The sequence below is a fragment of the Xiphias gladius genome, chromosome 21, assembly GCF_016859285.1.
Source record: "Xiphias gladius isolate SHS-SW01 ecotype Sanya breed wild chromosome 21, ASM1685928v1, whole genome shotgun sequence".
Taxonomy (NCBI): domain Eukaryota; kingdom Metazoa; phylum Chordata; class Actinopteri; order Istiophoriformes; family Xiphiidae; genus Xiphias; species Xiphias gladius.
This window is the reverse complement of record NC_053420.1, coordinates 18505287-18523624: the sequence shown is the minus strand read 5'-3', so window position 1 is coordinate 18523624 and position 18338 is coordinate 18505287. Positions and strand designations below refer to the sequence as shown.

The window sequence follows — 18338 nt, the reverse complement described above, 5'->3', positions numbered from 1 at the left end:
CACATGAAGTGGAAAAAACAGAAAAAAAACTACATCAGTATTTGGTTTGATTACCCTTTGCCTTTAGAACAGCACCAGTTCTCCAAGGTGTGCACATTTTTTCAAGGTACTTGGCAAGAAGGTTGTTCCAGCATCTTGGAGAACTTGCCTCAGTTTTGTGGATTTAGTCTGTCTCAGTGTCTTCTGTCTCTTCATGTAATCACATACAGAATAATTTGGTCAGACACCTCACTGATGGTGCTGCATGATGAAAAAGAAGCTAAACATCCAAAGTGCCTAAAACGTTTGCACCGTACGGTAGCCCTTGGGGAATCTACACTTAACAGACAGGTGCATTGTTACAACAAAGTGTGTTCCAACTTTGAGCACATTCTTGGTAATTTACTAAGTATATAAGGTACCAAACAAGCTGGGCACCTTAACTCAAAACCACCTTCCACTCAAGTATCAACAACCTTTCAAAATCATTCGGATATATTCAAAATCTTTTTTTCCCTTGTATTATGCAGTTTTTTTTGTAAGAATGCATATCAGATTGAACAAAAATCACAGCCCACCTACACATGACTATTTTTCTTCCACTCAGCCTCGTATGTAAATACATGTGAGGATGAAAGGAAACTATGAATACTTGAGAAAATATGAAAATGGTGACACTACATTGAAACTTTTGAGTGGGTTGCCTGATTTAGAAGATGTTCATGTGACTAATATAGTATTTCAAAAAGAATTACAGCAAGACATACTGATTTAACAAGGAATAGATCTATCCAAACAAGTGAATCTTGCAATTTAAAATATTGTGAATTATGTAACATTAACTTGGACTGAGAGTTCCAGAAAAAAAACAAAACACTTTGTTCATGGATTGTTTATTTCATCAGGCACCAATGCTGGTAGGTCTATATATTCTCCTTTCAAATTCATGATGACAATGTATGACTGTCTGAATGTTACAGAATAAATGGGTACTTTTCGTATGAAATAAAGACAAATGACAAATCCTACTGGATAAATGATTTCCCTCCTTTCATTTTGCTTCTTCGCTGGAGGTCTCTCCACACTGAAATCGGACAAAGTCCAGCACTCGAGCCTGTTGACCCCTGAGGAACTGCGCTACAGTCCTGCTGGGGTCTCCCAGGAAGGTCTGAGGCAGCAGACGTGTCTCACTTTCACCACAGGGCAGGTCATCCATGTTGCCCAGGGACACGGGGGCCTCTCCCACTACGTGCTGTCCCAGTTTACGGCCTAAAGTTTCCTGTTCTGCCTCCTTTCCACCCTTGAATACGACCAGGGCACCGTACCGCCCCATGGCCACCTCAGTCTGGCCGCTCACACCACCGTGCACATACGAGCCGATGTGCCACTCAGCAGGGACACCGACTGTCACTGCCCGTTTCACTGACATGTTCTCACCAAGGCGACCTGAGAAGGAAGAGGGAAACATGTTATATCAATGGATGGTGCCATTGTGTGATTTCAGCAAAATTTACTTCATATCTTAGATAGTAAATAATTCCTTTTGAGGTATGAATGATTAATTTAACCACAAATTTACATCATATAAAGTCAATTCTTTACAGGTCTTGCTAGGTCCACAGATGTTTTTGTTTGTTTTTCTTTCTTTTTTGCTGTCAAGTGACAACAGTATGCCATGTGGCAATGTAAGCATTTGATGACATTCTATCATGTTTAATTTACTTTTAATGTTAGGATATCAGTGACAAGTGTTTTCAACAATTTCCTATTTTTAATAATTTTTTTGGCCACTTGGGGGCAGCAGAAACAAGTTGTGAAAAAAGTTGATATGGCAAATTTGTTAGCAAACAGTTGCTTATTTGCACATCCAGCACATCCAGTAGTTATGGAGGAACATTATGAGCTGCTGAATTCAATCACCATCCAGTTGTCCAAACTCCTACAGAATACTGAGCAGTGAAGATAGTGAATGCAACTAAATTAAATCCAGTCTTCAGGTGTCTTTGGTCAGATCAGCTGGTGTACATGTGAATATAAGCACTTCAAGATCAATTTACAGTCGATAAATATTATGTGGAATTACCAGTTATCCTGTACACAGGTTGGTTTTTATGCCTTTGTGCCATGATGACAGGTTGTTACATTACTACTTGTCTAATCGTAGGAAAATATAGTCAACAAACTCTCATCTGATTTTGTCCTGGATATGATTTCCTAAGCAAATAAATTGTAGGTCTAAGGATTTGACTTGAATAGTTCAAAAATATTACCTACAGCCAACTTAACTGGTGGGAACACATGCAAAATACATCCCCAAACTAGTCTGTAAAGCTTTAAATATGTCACAGCCTTCACATTCTTCAGTTAATAGCATGCCACGAAGGCCAGCTATTTTTTTTTTTTTTTTTTTAAACATAAGCATGCATGGAAACAAATGCAGTGGACAATATCAACTTGAATTTAGAAATGTGTTACATCATCGGTGGTGAAAACCCAGTTGAAGAAATGATGGTAAAAAGGAGCACGAGGGTTTCATTTTCTTACTGACCTATTGTGAGAGCAACCTGGTCTGCAAGTGAAGCTCCTTCACCCACACTGAGTTTGCTTAACTCTTCGCCTGCCAGGACACTCTGAAAACACATATAATATGTTAGCATGGTCAGAGTATAGGAAATGTTCCTGAGGAAAAACTGTGTCAAAATTTTGTAAAATGCATCACGCTGTTATCTGATGGCATCACACACTGTAAGCAGTACACAGCTCTATTTTGTAATATTTTAAGAAACTCTAAGAAATGGGGGCATTCACATAGCAGATAACAGTCCAGACTCATCAAGAGTGATTTTTCAGTTCTAGATTAACTTGTGACTTGTCCAGCTTAGAAAAATGAAGTCAGATTTATTGCAGGCTCCCATCATTTAAGAGCAGACTGAGTAGAAAAATGCAAGTCACTGGTGTTCTGAAGACACAGTTTTATGAACATTGTGTGCATATACTAATGAATTAATGTTGTAAGATGGAGTTTGACGGTCAATTGCTAAATACAGTGTGGGGGTTAAAGGAATAGCTTGACATTTTGGGAAATGTACTTATTTGCAAGCAGATTGATATAACTGTTTAAGTGTGAAAACCAGAAGACAATTAGCTTAGCTTAGCATAAGACTGAAAGCTGGAGGAATTATTACTTGCAAGAAAACAAATAAGCTAATTTTTCAAAATGTCTAACTACTTCTCTAAGACTCCAACTGTGTAACTGTATTGAGTTGGCTGTACTTGAACACTCAACTGTTGTCAAAACAAGACAATCTTCCCCACAGGACTATAGCCTGCCACTTTATGTACAGTATCTATTTACATTTGGAAAAAACATGTTAAGTAATTGAATTCATTCATTCATTCATTAAGTAAACAATTCATTTAATTAAAGAACTTTGGCAACTTTACCTTGATATATCCTGTCTGGCTTTGGGTTTTATTCTGGTGGTGAGCCAAGGTGGCAAATGCCACATCCTTAACCAGCTGCTGGAACTTCTCATTCCGGGCAACAAAGTCTGTCTCACAGTTCACCTGCATCACACAGACAAGAAGAAAGACAAAAGATATCACTGAATGCCATCTAGCCTGGCAAACTGGAGACAATTGAAACGATGATGTCGGTCATCACTACCGCTGGCCTTACCTCCACCATAACTGCAGCTTTATCACCTACAAACAGACCGATCAGACCCTCTTTGGCTTTGCGACCCTCCAGTTTGTTTGCTTTGCTCCAGCCCTCCTTCTGGGCCTGCTCGTGTAGCCAGGTCTCTGCCTGAAAGGTTGGCAGGCTACATCAGTAACACAGTCACACAGCTGCGTTGCTGTATCACACCACAACTGTGACTGCAGACGGAGAGAAAGAGAGGGAGTGGGTTTACCTGTGCTATGTCATTATCAAACTTCTCCAGTGCTTTCTTGCAGTTAATGAAAGTGTAGCCGGTGCTTTTCCGTAGTTTCATCAGGAGGGCTTTGTCTGCTGCCAAGAGCTGACAACCTGTGTGTAACGACTGTACATGCTGGCAAACGCTGACCTGAGGATGAAAGATGGTAGAAGGTGTAACAAACAGTGTAACTTCCTGGCTTTTCTCTGTCTTTAGAAGACAGTCAGGTGTACAAAACGTCTGGCGCAACAAATGCCACTTTAACCAAAATATCACGCAGAGGTGTCGAGCCACAGTCATGTCTACACAACGTGAAATATGAATGAATTAGTAAGGTAGGTCACTGAAAGTGGCCCGGTAACGCTGGCTAGTAAATCAGAAAGTGCAAAAGCGAACTACCAAACCCGCTCATGACAGCTCAAACCTTTGGTAAAACGTAAAGAATACGACTAAGTGTAAGGCTTAATGCGTTCACCTTTGCAACGCCTCTTACTGCTGTTCTGAATAAAAAGGCTAACGACATTTTTACACCATTCAGAAGTGAACTGTCTTATGAAAGCTCAGAATGTCATTGAAATCCACGCTGTGTAAGGAAGCCGTGCAGGGCCAAACAAATCGACGTAAGGTTCGTTATAATCACTGCTCAGCGCCCTCTACAGCACGGGAGCACAGTTGCATTTCCGAGGCCATATCCAGCAACTGCCTTGTCCTCAAAATGTAAGCAACGCTAAAAATGATAAATGTTAATATTTCGTCACTACATTGTATGATTCTGACCTCAAAATAAGTATTTAAATATTTATGATCGTGAAAATATATGAATAAAGCAAAATGTTAAAGAAAGACTTGTATCTGGTTCTTCAGACATCTGTCCTCTAGCACTATGGTCCCAACTGGGGGGACCCCCACAGGGAGTTACAAGATAAATCTGAGAGGTCATAAAATGATGAAGAGGATAGAAAAGCAGAATAAAAATTTTCTTTCCACATAGTTGTGCTCAGTTTTTACAGGCTGCAAGTAAGAAATTATTGATAATTTATTGAATTGATAATTTGTTTGGAAATTGTGTGTCCCACTTTCTCCATCTTTTCTAACTTAGTATAACCTAATGGTTGGGGGCAGAAAAATACCACAATTTCACTTATGGTTCGAGACACAATCGTGACTTAGACTGCACTGACAGCAAACTACAGATGTGTTGTTTTCTTTTATGGGTTAGAAATGGAAAACCACAAATTATTTCAATATAGTGCTTTTTTTTTTACTTGCATCTAAAACCCTCTGAATATATTATGTGTTTATTGTTGTACACCATTTGATTAATTGTTCATCTTTGCTGTGTGGTATTTGTTGTTCCTCAAGGGGCATGTGACCTCAACATGACCAGGGACACTGGGGCAGGTGAGCTATTCTGGGTAATCTGAGCTATCTTGCACAAACCCTGTGAAATACAGCATCTGGTCACTTTGCCAGGAGAATACGAAAGGGTGCAGAAAGAATTCATAACTTTACTTTAAATCATTTTATTTCTTATTGGATTTCATTGCTTTACTGTAAAATTCAATGGGCTGTAAAAGAGATGTTTTACTTTTAATTGAATGATAACGCTTTATATGTCAAGATAAATGTAAAAAGTCAAAAAATGCAGTTGTAATCCCAGCTCACACCTCGATATGGTCTTTTTCTGATACATTACAGCACTGTCTGTGCAAAGCAGTGGTGCAATTTCACAGAGAAGAGACAGACAGAAAGATTATTTCCACTTTAAAAAAAATTCTTTATAAGTTCCCACTTTGTTTAGGTGTGCCATGGGTCTACAAAACCCCACACATTTTGTGTAAACACATCTACAGTAGCTCATGATTAAGAAGTATGTCACACCTTTAAGAGTGTTTTTAGAGTATTTTTATCCAAGAGACACGATCACGCTGAAGGGATTGACATCGTGACCTATGGGCTGGGTTAATATGAGTGTTGCGTTTGAATTGGTCAGGTGCATCTTGCTATAAAAAGGGGGGTCCATGATAAAAGTCAGTTCATCCTTGTTTTCAGGTTGCTGCAGAGCCAAGATGAAAGTCATTGCTCTCCTTGTACTTTTTGTGACCCTGTTCCGCCATGGATACAGCAGTAAGAGATTTTTTCTGCTCTGTTATCACGACAATCCATTATTGCAGGTTTATTAATAGCCATTTAAAATACTAACAAATAGGATGTCACTGCATTGCTGTGTCATTAAAATCCCAATCTTGGTTTCCAGACTCCCTGGACTCGTGTCAGGGCCGCTGTGGTTATGGGACAGACAGTAATTTCTCCTGTCAGTGTAACCCATCCTGTGAGCGCTACAGAGACTGTTGTTCAGACTACGCTGAAATATGTAAAGGTGAGGGCCAAGAGCAGGCTCCTGCTTTATAACTAAACATTAACATTAACATTAGACATTGGATAAACAGTAGACTTCTGTAGGAAATTTTTAATTTACCAACATGTATCTTGCCTGATATCACAAGTCTGTTTCTTTTCCTTCCAGCTGGAGCCACATCTTGTACAGGCAGATGTGGCGAGAAATACGACTCGCAGAACGAGTGCCACTGTAACTCCAAGTGCACCCAGCACAAAAACTGCTGCAGCGACTACACAGACCTCTGTGACAGTAAGACCAACCTTACCACTGTAGCACTTACAGCTGCTCCCAACTCACGTGCCATACCGTATCTCACCACTGTTTAGTGGCCGAGTCTCCTTCCTGTACAGCTACGACACCTGGTGACTTTCACATGGTGGACCCTTAATCTAAGCAGTCAGCAGTCAAACAGTGCGCCCTGTGGTGCTGCACTGAAAAAAACTCAAGTTTGTCAAAACAACTGTAGTCTTTGTGATAACCTTTTGTTTTACATTCAGTTTATCTGGTTGTGTCACGGTCTAATTAATGACAATATATATATGCTGTCTTGGCTTGCAGTGGTGGAAAGTACATTTACTCATGTACTATACTTTAGTACAATTTTTAGCTGCTAGTACTTTACTTGAGTATTTCTATTTATTACTATACAATTCTACTCCACTACATTTCAGAGGGAATTTTAGTAGTTTTTACTCAACTACATGTATTTGACAGTTTTAGTTACTAGTTATTTTACAGATTACACCATCAGAATACACCACATTTTTAAGGATTAAACCAGTCGTTCCCAAACATTTTGGCTTTTGGGGCCAATTTTCACATTTCAGATGTCTATGACTTGTTATCAGTTCCACCAAAGAGAGATTCTCCCTCTCGGCTTCTGTGATGGTTTCATGGAAACATCAGTTTGAGGCTCAATGAAGTAAAATTAATGAGTATTTCACAAAAAGAGATACAATTATGAAAAAAAAAAAAAAAATGTGTACCAGGACTTTTTTCTTCTTTCCTCTTCCTCACAACCCTTCGGATTTATCTTGTAACCCTTTGGAGGGGCCCAACCCCCAGGTTAGGAACCACTAAAATACCAAATTACATATAAAATAGTTAAAACTATTTAGTTAAAAATTAGTACTTTTACTATTGATACTTGATACTATAATGCTGGAAATATGTTTTTATTTTGCTTAAGTAGAATTTACAGGACTTTTACTTGTAATGGAGTATTTTTACATAATGGTACTGTTACTTTTCCTTAAGTAAAGGATCTCAGTACATCTCTGTGTGAGACCAGCCTCAATCAGTTAAATCCTTCTTTCAGTATATAACCAGTTGATGTCACTGTTGTGCTACATAACATATTGAAAGCAAAAAAAAAAAAAAGTCCAAAAAAAAAAAAAGGTTCAGCTTGCTCATTACTCCAATTCACCTGCTCCTTCTGTGTGTAGTAATACCCAGTGGTGGAAGAAGTATTCAAATCCTATACTTGGGTAAAAGTAGCAGTACTGCAATATGTTCTTTCACAAATAAAAGTCCTGCATTCAGAATCTCTAAAAACAAAATGTAATTAAAGTATGATATGTACAGTAAGAGTACTCAATGTGAAGCATGGCCCCTCTTAAAGTGTGTATTATTGTATTGTTGGTAAATGTATTATTACTACTATTATTACTGACTGTAAACAGCATTTTGATGTTGCAGGTGGTCGAGGTGGAGCTCAGTTGAACAGTTTTCTATACTTTTGTGATGTTTAATGATGCATAATAAAAATCTATTATAGCCTTTAATTGTATTTTACATCATATTTATGTATTGATTATACTTTGTTTTTTACTCATGCAAATTCAAGTACCAAGTATTCAAGTTAGTTACTTTCCACCACTGGTAATACAACATTTGCTACAGAAATGCATAAATCACTTTAATAGGATACAAATAACTGTGTTTGTGATTTTCCACAGGTGATGGGGGAGGGGGTGGTAGTGTGATCACTGATGCTGAGATCAGGGCCATCTCCGAGGCGCTTTACGCTCTGGACGTGAACAAGGCTTCAGCGTCAGAGTTGGTTATTCACCCTCAGGCTCTAGTGCCGGACTCTCAGACAAACTCGAAGATAGACCTCTCCTCTGGGCCGTGAGCAGACAACGCACCTTCTCATTGGCTCCTCTTCTTCTTGATTTTGATGTATTGACCTCTCTTTCTGTGTCATCTTGTTCCAGCTTGTTCCGCTACCTGGATGAGGAGACCCTCTTCTCCAGACCCACATATGCTGCTCTCCTTGCTGTGCTGGACAACTACCACAGGATGACTGGACAGGCGGAGCACTTCAGCTCTCAGCAGCTGGCTGAGCAGGAGACTTTTGTCAAGGAGACCATGTCCAACACTGAGCTCGGCAGAGAGCTGTTTGCCTTCCTCTACACGAAGGGTAAGTGGGGCCATGTGTAATAGTACATCCTGACACTGGCTAAGCTCTGCTCACACAGAGGTCTGGTAATGCTATTGCTCTAGTGCAGGGGTTTTCAAAGACAAAACTGAGACAACTGCACACTCCAATAGCCCACATCTACTCTAATGACAAAAAATTCTGATAGCACAAAAAGTTATTATTAATCAATTTTGTTACTCCTGTTATTATTCTTTGTCTTGCTTCTACTTGGGTTATAGTGAGACAGTGAGTGAGTGAGAGTATGTTAGTTAGCTGTAAGATAAAACCTGAGCTCTGTTTTTTTTTTTTTTTTGCATTTATTTGTTTACATTTTGTCAAATTGGATACATTAAATCCCTGTTTGTAATGTACCCGTGGATGTACAGACAGCTATTACTGAGTTACTTTGATACTGAAGAAAACTTAAAAATGAGAAGATTCTCAGGCAAATTCTGGCGCTATAAGAGCATGTTTCTCCTATGATTTCTAAGCCTCACGTCTCTCCCCCTCAGCTTCTGCAGTTTGAAAACCTCTGCCCTGCTGTTTAAAATGTATGTTATCCTGCATATTAAGGTGTCTATGCATCAGAGGAAGAGTTCATTCAGGATCTGAAGATGATGTGGTTTGGTCTGTACTCCCGCAACAACAACATGATGGACTCCAGTGGCTTTGAACACATCTTTGCAGGTTTGGACAGAGCGGACGTCTTTGCAAGACCATAGATGTCCTGAAAATAAATTTTACATTTGTTCATTGAGAATTAGATTCTGTGTGGCAGGAGAGGTCAAAGGAGGAAAAGTGTCCGGTTTCCACAACTGGATCCAGTTTTATCTACTTGAAAAAAGAGAACAGCTGAACTACTACAGCCATAGCTTCAATGGGCCTGTAAGCATCCCAAAGAAGACCACAATATGGTGGTTTATGTTGTAATAGGTTGAAGCACTCCCTTCATTTTCGTTCTTTCTGTCACTCACAGTGGACTTCCTACCCTGATGTCATGGGGATGCAGTTCATGTGGGATGGCTACTTCAAGCAGGTCGGCTCTGCAGTCATCGGCTGCAGCCCCGAGTTTGACTTTGCCATTTACAGCCTCTGCTACATCACTCGCCCCGGAAAACAGTGAGTGAATTTTTGTGTCCTATGATGTCCTCTGGCTTGTGAATCTTTTCTGATTTAAAGTTTTTATTGTCCATCATCCTCAGGTGTCTTCTGAGCCTGGGAGGAAAGGAGCTCACTATCCAAACTTACACCTGGGAAAAATCTTTCTATGGTGATGGGAAGAAGTTCATCGGCTCTGCCTTTCCTGCAACCCCCAAGAACTGAGCCGCCATTTGCTAAACAAAAAACAATTTACAGAGCTCTCCGCCTGTCTTTCATTAAACTAATTATATAAATGCTTTGAAATAATCCCAACAGAAGCACTTATATCAGTGAGAGGTACTGAAAAATAAAAGTTAGAAGGTATGAGGTGATATAAAGATATCACACCAGCTAATTTTCATTCTCAACATGTTATCATAAAGCAATTCCAAATAATCTGAAAAATGTATCTATCTTCAAATATTGGTTCATCTGTTTGATGTGCTCCAGAAGTTGCCGTGACACGTGCATATCCACTTGCATGAATAAAACAGTAAACCAGACAGTTGATTAAGCTGCGGTGAAACATTTCTGAGCAGTCTTACAGATCATGAGAATGTGGTGCTCTCCCAGGGGCACGATCAAACTGTGCCTAATTGGGCAAAAAATGGGCGTTTACACACCCTGAGCGGGCACAATACTGACACCAACCCCTCGGTACTAAGAGCATGTGTGCATTTGACACAATTGCTTATTGTCTTATTTAACAGCAAAAAAAAAAAAAAAAAAAAGAAACCCAAAAAACAAAAAACAAAATGCAGTCTTGTGCAGTATGAACTATAGAAACAAAAGGACATTAACAGATCCTGTTCTGCTTGACCTGCTCTGAACAGTAGCCACCAGCTAAACCTGTTCTTATCAGCTGTCCATAAAGCTGTGTGCGTGTAACTCCCCAATGTGGGGTTAAGTGTGTGTGTGTGTGTGTGTGTGTGTGTGTGTGTGTGTGTGTGTGTGTCTGTGTGTGTGTGCGTGTTAGTGTGTCCAGCTGGGATGGGGGTTGATTTTACTCTTTCACTCATCTGGGGTGACTAACAGGATAAATTCTGGTCTGCCGACGGAACAGGGGGACACACTTGCAGCCCTGTTTAAAGAAAGTATTACAGGAGATGGATCTGCCACTGATCCCATTGTCCACCAGTCTGTGTGCATTCATGCAAAACAAGAGCACAAGACCAGTCAGTTTGCAGGAAAACTCCGACCCTCAGCAATTCATCTGATTTTGGCCTCACATGCAGTCTAAGTGTTGCAGCAACATGACAATACAGCTAGCCCAGGGAAGAATTTCTCTCGCTATTTTGTCAGACAATACATTACATTTTCTGAGCTGGTGACTCTAGAAATTAGAAGGGTAAATCTTCTCTCTTTTCACACTGCCCCCTTTTTAAAGCCCCAATGGAATCAAATTAAATCACAGTGGGGCAAATAAAAGAAAAAAGATTCAATTGTTTCTTTTGTCACTCACACAACTTCATAATCGAATTATAGCTGGCCACCCGCCAGCATGTCCTCGCATCTCCCCCAAATGGGCTTCTCCTGGCAGATCTCGTGAGCCACCTGACTTTTGTTTTGTAATTATATTATCCCGCTCTCCCTTTGGCGTGTTGCGGCTAATGGCTGCGCGGGCTAGCCCAGCTGCACATGCAGAAACAAAGCTGCTTATGGGGCCAGACAATGGACCCGTGGAAAAGGGACGCCTGAAGGCGGTCAGCCAATGAGCACGCACAACAGGGGGCCAACAGAGGGTTTAGGATAGGGTTAAGGGGGTTTAGGGGTTCAGGCAGAGAGGGGGTGTCTATTTTACCCAGTAGTGGGGTCCATCAATGAGATGGTTAGTAAAGGACACATGGTCAACATCACCCCAGTCTCCCCAGGGTCGGTGCTGGGCCGGAGGGAGGTTCAAGTTTGGCTTAGATGCCGGCCATTTCTAAAGTTGATGGGGGACCATGAAACACAGAGCAACGTTCATTCTCTGGAGTTTTTGTATGCTTTTCAAACAATTTGTTGACTGCATTGTCATTGGTTTCACCAATGGTATAAAGTATGAAGTGGATATGCAGAGTGAAAGATACAGTCTTGGTCCGTTGAGGTGACTTTGTCGTGAATTTTTGATTTCTGCACATGCAATCTATCCTCATCCCTAAACCTGAACACGCACACAAACACACACGCTGACATACACATGCAAACACTCCACATGCTGTGGTGTTGGCATCTCTCTGAGGACTTCCAGTATGACAGATGGACAAAGCCCACTTTCCCCCACTCTCACACACAGAAACACTGGGGGATTCAAAGGAAGGTCATGTTTGTGTGTGTACTGGAGTGAAGTTTTATCTGTCCTTCATTTTTTAAATTATTATTATCATAATAAACTAAATTCCCATCTCAGAAACATACCTAGAAAAGGTGAGGGAGGGAGTGTCCTCTGAGCAACGTGAACATGCTGAGTGAGCAGAGCAGCCAGTGGAGATTAGATGAGCATCTGAGCCACAGACTGTTAAAATAAGAGATATGTTTAAGAGAAGACCATCTGCAGGAGGGCCTCATCATGTGTGGCCAGCACTGAGGGACCTGGGGACATTATGGCATACATACAGCATTGCTCTTGAGCACCACTTGTGGAACATGAAGAATGGACGACATCGAGTAAGTGGGTCAAACCGGAAATAAAAATGATAAAGGAGCAAAAAATGGAGCGGTTTTTGTCAAGGCAGACTTGTTAGTTATCAATTTGGGATGCAACTCTCTAAAACAAAATGAAAAGCAAATTCATTTTATATAAGTATCATAAACAGTGTTGATGATACTTGTCCCCATCACATTGTGTGTATATGCAATGGGGACACAAGGCCTGAGCTATCTTATTCCCCCGTTAGTTCCACTCTGGGGACCCAAGAGGCCCGGCTCTGCTATTCCCATTTCAGGCTGCAGGTGTGGAATAGAAGAGGCAGAGACCCAGGGGGGAGGAGCAATGGGGAAGGTGGTCAGCCTGGGAATGATCGGGAAATGAGAAGCACATACTTTGGGTCTGCAGATTACTTTGTAAGTACCTCAAGGCTGCTCAGTCTACAAACTGAATTAATTTTATTATTTCAGATACATAGTGCTGGCCAAAAATGAGCAAACTAATCTTTTTTTCTGGTGTTTTTGAGAGTTTGGTATGAATTGCATTTACATTAGTACGTACCGACCCCGGGAAATAGCCTTATGCCCGCACTCTGGGTCCAACACTGACAAAGGTTTTCACCTTCTCCCGCCAACTCGCCGCCATTGCAGTCCAGCCAAAAAGAAAAATGCTCTTGGAAAGGAACGCAGTCATGAGATCGCGCTCCTTTCAAAGAGTCGTAATTCCCATCACTAGCTGCCTGAGAGCTTATGGGCTCATTGGATTTGTTCATGTACCAAAGTCAAACAGTAGACTCAGTATTTGTTAGCCTGTTAGCTCGTGGATATTACGCCTGATTCCTTCTGCCTGTTGACTTTGGAGAGCCTCGCGGCTGTAGTTTGGTTAAGTTACACAAATTTTAGTGCCTGTTAGTGTTAATAATTGTTTTGAATTTTGATTGAAATACTTCTGTCGTCTCCAGGTTACTTTTTTAAAAATTTCTGCCACTGTCACGATACAACAACACAAGTTGGTAGATTTTTGTTTATTTACTGTAAGGACACACAGGTAGAATTAACACAATATTATCAAAGTAAGTTACCTAAAAACACTTCTTTATTTACTAAATTATTAAATTATCAGCTTTATGCAGCCTGCATCTTAATATTTTGTGACGGTAATGACGCATATTGTTTTATTTCCACTCCATACTGACATATCATGTTAGTGTTCCTATGCACTCGAAGCCTGAAAGGTGTGCAGCACCAAATACTGAAAAACTCAAAATACTCAAAATACTTGATACATTTAGAGGTCCACACCTGGTAGGCTATATATTGAGGCAAAATATCACTTGAACGTTCCAGCACTATTTTCAGAAGACATAAGAACATAGAATTAATTTGCTAAAAAGCATGAGTTATGTCTGTATTTTGATATGCCGTATGCCCCTTTATATTACTCGGTCAATTCATTATTTTGCTTGAAAAAAAAATCCTAGCATTACTGACCTTGGAAATAGTAGTAGTAAAAATTCTTAGCACAAGGTGCATTTACTGGAAATTTTTTGATTTTTCTGGAGCCACATCTCGTGGCCCATTTTTTTTTTTTTTTTTTTTTCCAAGGTCAATATTGAACCATGAGGCTCAAGAACGGAATAGACATTCCTCTGAAATACAGAGCTTTGAAATATAAGATTTTGTTGTTTCTTTTTTTCAAAATCACTGACAAAGTATCTCAGTGTGTTTTGTGTGACTGCATGGCTTTTGCAGGTAATGACTGAAGACTTGCTTAAACTAATATATTTTTATTTTTTATTGGTTTAAGTAAGTCTTCAGTATATATATATATATATATATATATATATGTATATATTCAGTTCAGGGTGTCCCGTTAGAAACAATTCAAGGTGCTTAAAGCTTAAAAATACGGCAGCCTTGCACCCATATCCTTCAGAGAGTAGTGGATGAAATGAGTCCCAAAGTCATCTTACCGATGGAACTGCACACCTCATGTGACTCAACTTACCCCGTCTGGTCAGAGCTGCCTCTTGGGTGACATGAACTTGTTCAACAGCCTATTCCCGCAGTGCGGAGGGATGGATGGCTGGAAGAGGGGATGGAGCAAACACCTGCTCACACGCAACTTCAAGCTGTCACATACAGTTAGGCTCAGCCTGCTGAGCGCGTCTCCCCTCCGCTCAATGCAAACGTGCTGCGGATTTGGCGGCTGCCCTCGCAAAGCAACAAAGACCCGGGCCTCTCCTGTTTGTGTTTCACTGAGCTTATGCACATCTCCCTGACCCTCCGCACTGGCTGCGCACACACACACACACACACACACACACACACACACTCACTCACACACGCGCGCGCAGGCGATGAGCGGAGCTTCAGGCGCCCGAGCCACGGGCCGGCCACGCGCGTCAGCAGGAGCTGGATGGTAGTGGGAGGAGGAGCCTGATCGTGGAGGTTAAAACCCAGAGCCCCCGCAGAGCGACCCGTACTCAGACAGGCTCTGTGGGACAGCACCGAACTTCAGCACTGTTTGATGGACAGAGAGACCGGACTGTGACCCGTGGGGGAAAGAAAAAGATCACCCGACAAACTTCTTGAGGAAGTCCTGGAACACACCAGCTCGGGTATAGTTTACTCATATTATTCAAGTGTTTTCTGCAGCCTGGAAGATTTTAGGGGACTCACGTTTGGCTCACATTTCTTTAACATTTTAACCCAGATCTATTAGCCTTCGTCATTTTTTTTTTTTTCCAGTTTTTGACAATCATGCGATTTTAGTCCCACAGCTCTGGCTTCCAGCTAAAACACCTAGAGGGAAAGTCAACAGGCAGTTATTATATCTGATAAAATGAAATTGAAAAAAACGTGTTAGAGGCTTATCTTCACATGCTTCAGCCCAAGAACGCGGTTTGTGACGAGACATTAATATTTCTTCCTTTTGAAAAGTCTGTTTCAAATCAACCCGAGTCCTCTGTCACTGATCCGAGGGATGTCGATCTTTCATTTAATCCCATGGTCGTCGCTTCATCCGCGGAGCAAATCCTGCGATGCCCCAGATTGAAGTCCCGTCAGCGACTTTATCCCGCCGGGGCATTACCAGTTCACAAGTTGACCGGGATTACCCCGAGAGAGGAAGGGGGAGACAGTGGGGGGAGATAACGGGCAACATAATGCATGGGCGAAGAATCAAATAGCCATCACCTGCCATGAAGGTGTTCAAGTCGTATCCTACCTTTGTGGTGCTGTAAGGCTGTGGCTGAGGAGGGAACTGTCCGGTGCTAAAATATTTGGCCCGGTTTGAAGACTGCGGACAACCAAAACCGTTTTTTGTTTTGTTTTTCGAAGTTAGGCTGTTATTACCGCTTGTCATTGATAAGGAAAGCTTATACTTACCTGTTCCAGGCTACGTCCCCCTTTACAGGGTCCTCCTCAGAAAACTCAGACACCAAAAAGGAGGAATCTAAATGTTCTAATTTTGGTTTGTCAGTTTGATTCATTTAACACTTAAATAATATTTTCTGTAACTTTTTATTACCTACAAGAAGGTTTAAAAGCTGTCTGTCTAACACTGCCAAGAGTCTGCAATTTTTTGGTTCCAAAGAAAGGCTATGAGGTGTTGAAAAAACAAGTGACTAGAGTAAAGGGGGGCAATACCTAAATGTAAAAAAATAATTTCATTACAAGTCAAAGTCCTGCCTAGAAAAATTAACTTAATTTAAAACAATAGATGTATATTATATTATATTATATTATATTATATTATATTATATTATATTATATTATATTATATTATATTATATTATATTATATTATATTATATTATATTATATTATATTATATTATATTATATTATATTATATTATATTATATTCATTTAGAGTAGGTGGTGTGGTGTTTGGAGTTTAATCGATAACAATGCATCATACTTCAACTCGTTCTGTGCCTGTATGTAAAATCTAAATGTGTAAAGTAACTGGTACCTGTCAAATAAATGTACCTGGGTAAAAAAAAAGTACATTTTCCTCTGATATACTGTATATATATATATATATGTGTGTGTGTGTGTGTGTGTGTGTGTGTGTGTGTGTGTGGAGGAAAAGAAGAATCAAGTAGCATAAGATATGTAATAACAGTACTTTTGTACTGGTTGTAAATGTGCTAGTCAGTGAAACAATTTGTTTAAAACAAGAACCTGCATAATCCTTATTGTCTATGGCAAAAATAACTAATCATTACATTAGAATATAATAATTAATAAATAGATAATAATAATATAATAAATTAGAGTATAATATTGAAGTAGAGAATTTACCTCACACCAAGATTGGACTACAGGGAGTCCACCACACTGTGAAACCAAGTCAACCTCTAGTGAAATATGCCATTATTCATAATGTCCCCATTAATAACAATAAAGACAATACAATCAATACAAAGGATTTACTCTATTGATAGAAACCTTGAACGAAGATTACGTCTTTAGTTTTTCTGAAGTAAAATATGTAGTTTTGTAGTTACAACAGTTGTAATGATGATTTGTAAACCTGTCAGTGTGCGTTTGACAAAGATGTTTTCTTTTCTCCAGAGTACTATGATGATTAAGCCATATGTGAGACAAGGCGAGGGAGAGGAGGTCATCAGCCCCCTGCAGTGGATGGACGAAGACACAAGCTCACCTGATGGAGACGCATCGGTGTCATCACATCACTACAGAGCAGGTGGAACAAACCAACAGGTCAGGGAGATGGGGAGTGAGGATGGGGAGGAAGACGAGGAGGACGAAGAGGAAGGACAGGAGGATGAAAACAAGGCCAAACGACGAGGGCCTAAGAAAAAGCGGATGACCAAAGCACGGCAGGAGCGTTTCCGTGCGAGGCGTATAAAGGCTAACGCCAGGGAGCGCTCACGTATGCATGGTCTAAATGATGCACTGGAGAACCTGCGCAGCATCATGCCCTGTCACTCCAAAACCCAGAAACTGTCCAAGATCGAGACGTTACGGCTGGCCCGCAACTACATCTGTGCTCTGTCTGAGGCCCTGGAGGGGGGCCTGTCCACAGAGAGCAGGGCTTTCATGGAGACCCTGTGTAAGGGACTCTCGCAGCCCACCACCAACCTGGTGGCTGGCTGCTTGCAGCTGGGACCAGCTCCCGGTGCTGGGATGAGGCCTGAGGACAGACACGGTGTTCGGGCAACACCTACTCCTCTTGGTGGCATGGTGAGCTACTCCTCTCCAGGTCTGCCAAGTCCACCGTATGGCACTTTTGACTCTGCCCACCTACTTCACCTGAGGGCGATGAAAGGAGGAGCGTACGAGCACCACTCACCACATGAGTATAACGCTGGCGGTGTGGGGACCCCTCCATACGACGGCCCTCCTACACCACCTCTGAGCATCAGTAGTAACCTGGTGCCCAAACAAGAGCCTTCCCCCCATTATCCACCCCCACACCACTACTCCCCTTCCCCTGTGGACCAGGGCCTGTATCAGACTCAGAGCAGCTATGACGTACACTTAGAGGGGCCATATGAGTCCTACCATCCACCGCACATGCCCCCCCGACATATAACCTCCGTCTACAGAGACTAAAGAGGATCAAGGGAGTCAGTTCTGCTTCAGCCATCAATGCAACCTGACTGGTCGAGTCCAGTCTTTGATCCTTCATGAACACGGATGCTGATGTCTCTTGGACTTTAAGACTGAGGGATCGATCTTTCTCAGTAGACAGACTGCTAGTAGAAGAACGGTAGAATAAAAATGGTTTTAAATGTGTGGAGCACTTGCACAGTAGATTAGCACTGCTGAACATTGTTAATATTAGGATATACTTGACCTAAACCAATACATTTTTTCTTA

General features: G+C 41.1%; 3 protein-coding genes across 3 annotated transcripts; 2 read left to right on the top strand and 1 right to left on the bottom strand.

The window, feature by feature from the left end:
• Positions 1-856: 856 nt before the first annotated feature.
• tsfm (Ts translation elongation factor, mitochondrial) lies at positions 857-4512 on the bottom strand. Its single transcript, XM_040158569.1, has 6 exons — positions 4372-4512; positions 3894-4046; positions 3659-3787; positions 3424-3546; positions 2528-2609; positions 857-1425 (listed from the first exon to the last, which is right to left on the bottom strand). The coding sequence occupies exons 1-6, from the start codon at positions 4417-4419 to the stop codon at positions 1031-1033; spliced, it is 930 nt and encodes a 309-aa protein (XP_040014503.1). The 5' UTR covers positions 4420-4512; the 3' UTR covers positions 857-1030.
• Positions 4513-5960: 1448 nt separating this feature from the next.
• endou (endonuclease, polyU-specific) lies at positions 5961-10157 on the top strand. Its single transcript, XM_040116080.1, has 9 exons — positions 5961-6023; positions 6154-6276; positions 6424-6546; positions 8256-8427; positions 8514-8719; positions 9293-9406; positions 9498-9604; positions 9696-9838; positions 9922-10157. The coding sequence occupies exons 1-9, from the start codon at positions 5966-5968 to the stop codon at positions 10040-10042; spliced, it is 1167 nt and encodes a 388-aa protein (XP_039972014.1). The 5' UTR covers positions 5961-5965; the 3' UTR covers positions 10043-10157.
• Positions 10158-17072: 6915 nt separating this feature from the next.
• LOC120783245 (neurogenic differentiation factor 4-like) lies at positions 17073-18071 on the top strand. Its single transcript, XM_040116099.1, has one exon. It carries the CDS (start codon positions 17073-17075, stop codon positions 18069-18071), a length of 999 nt encoding a protein of 332 aa, XP_039972033.1.
• The last annotated feature ends 267 nt before the right edge of the window (positions 18072-18338 follow it).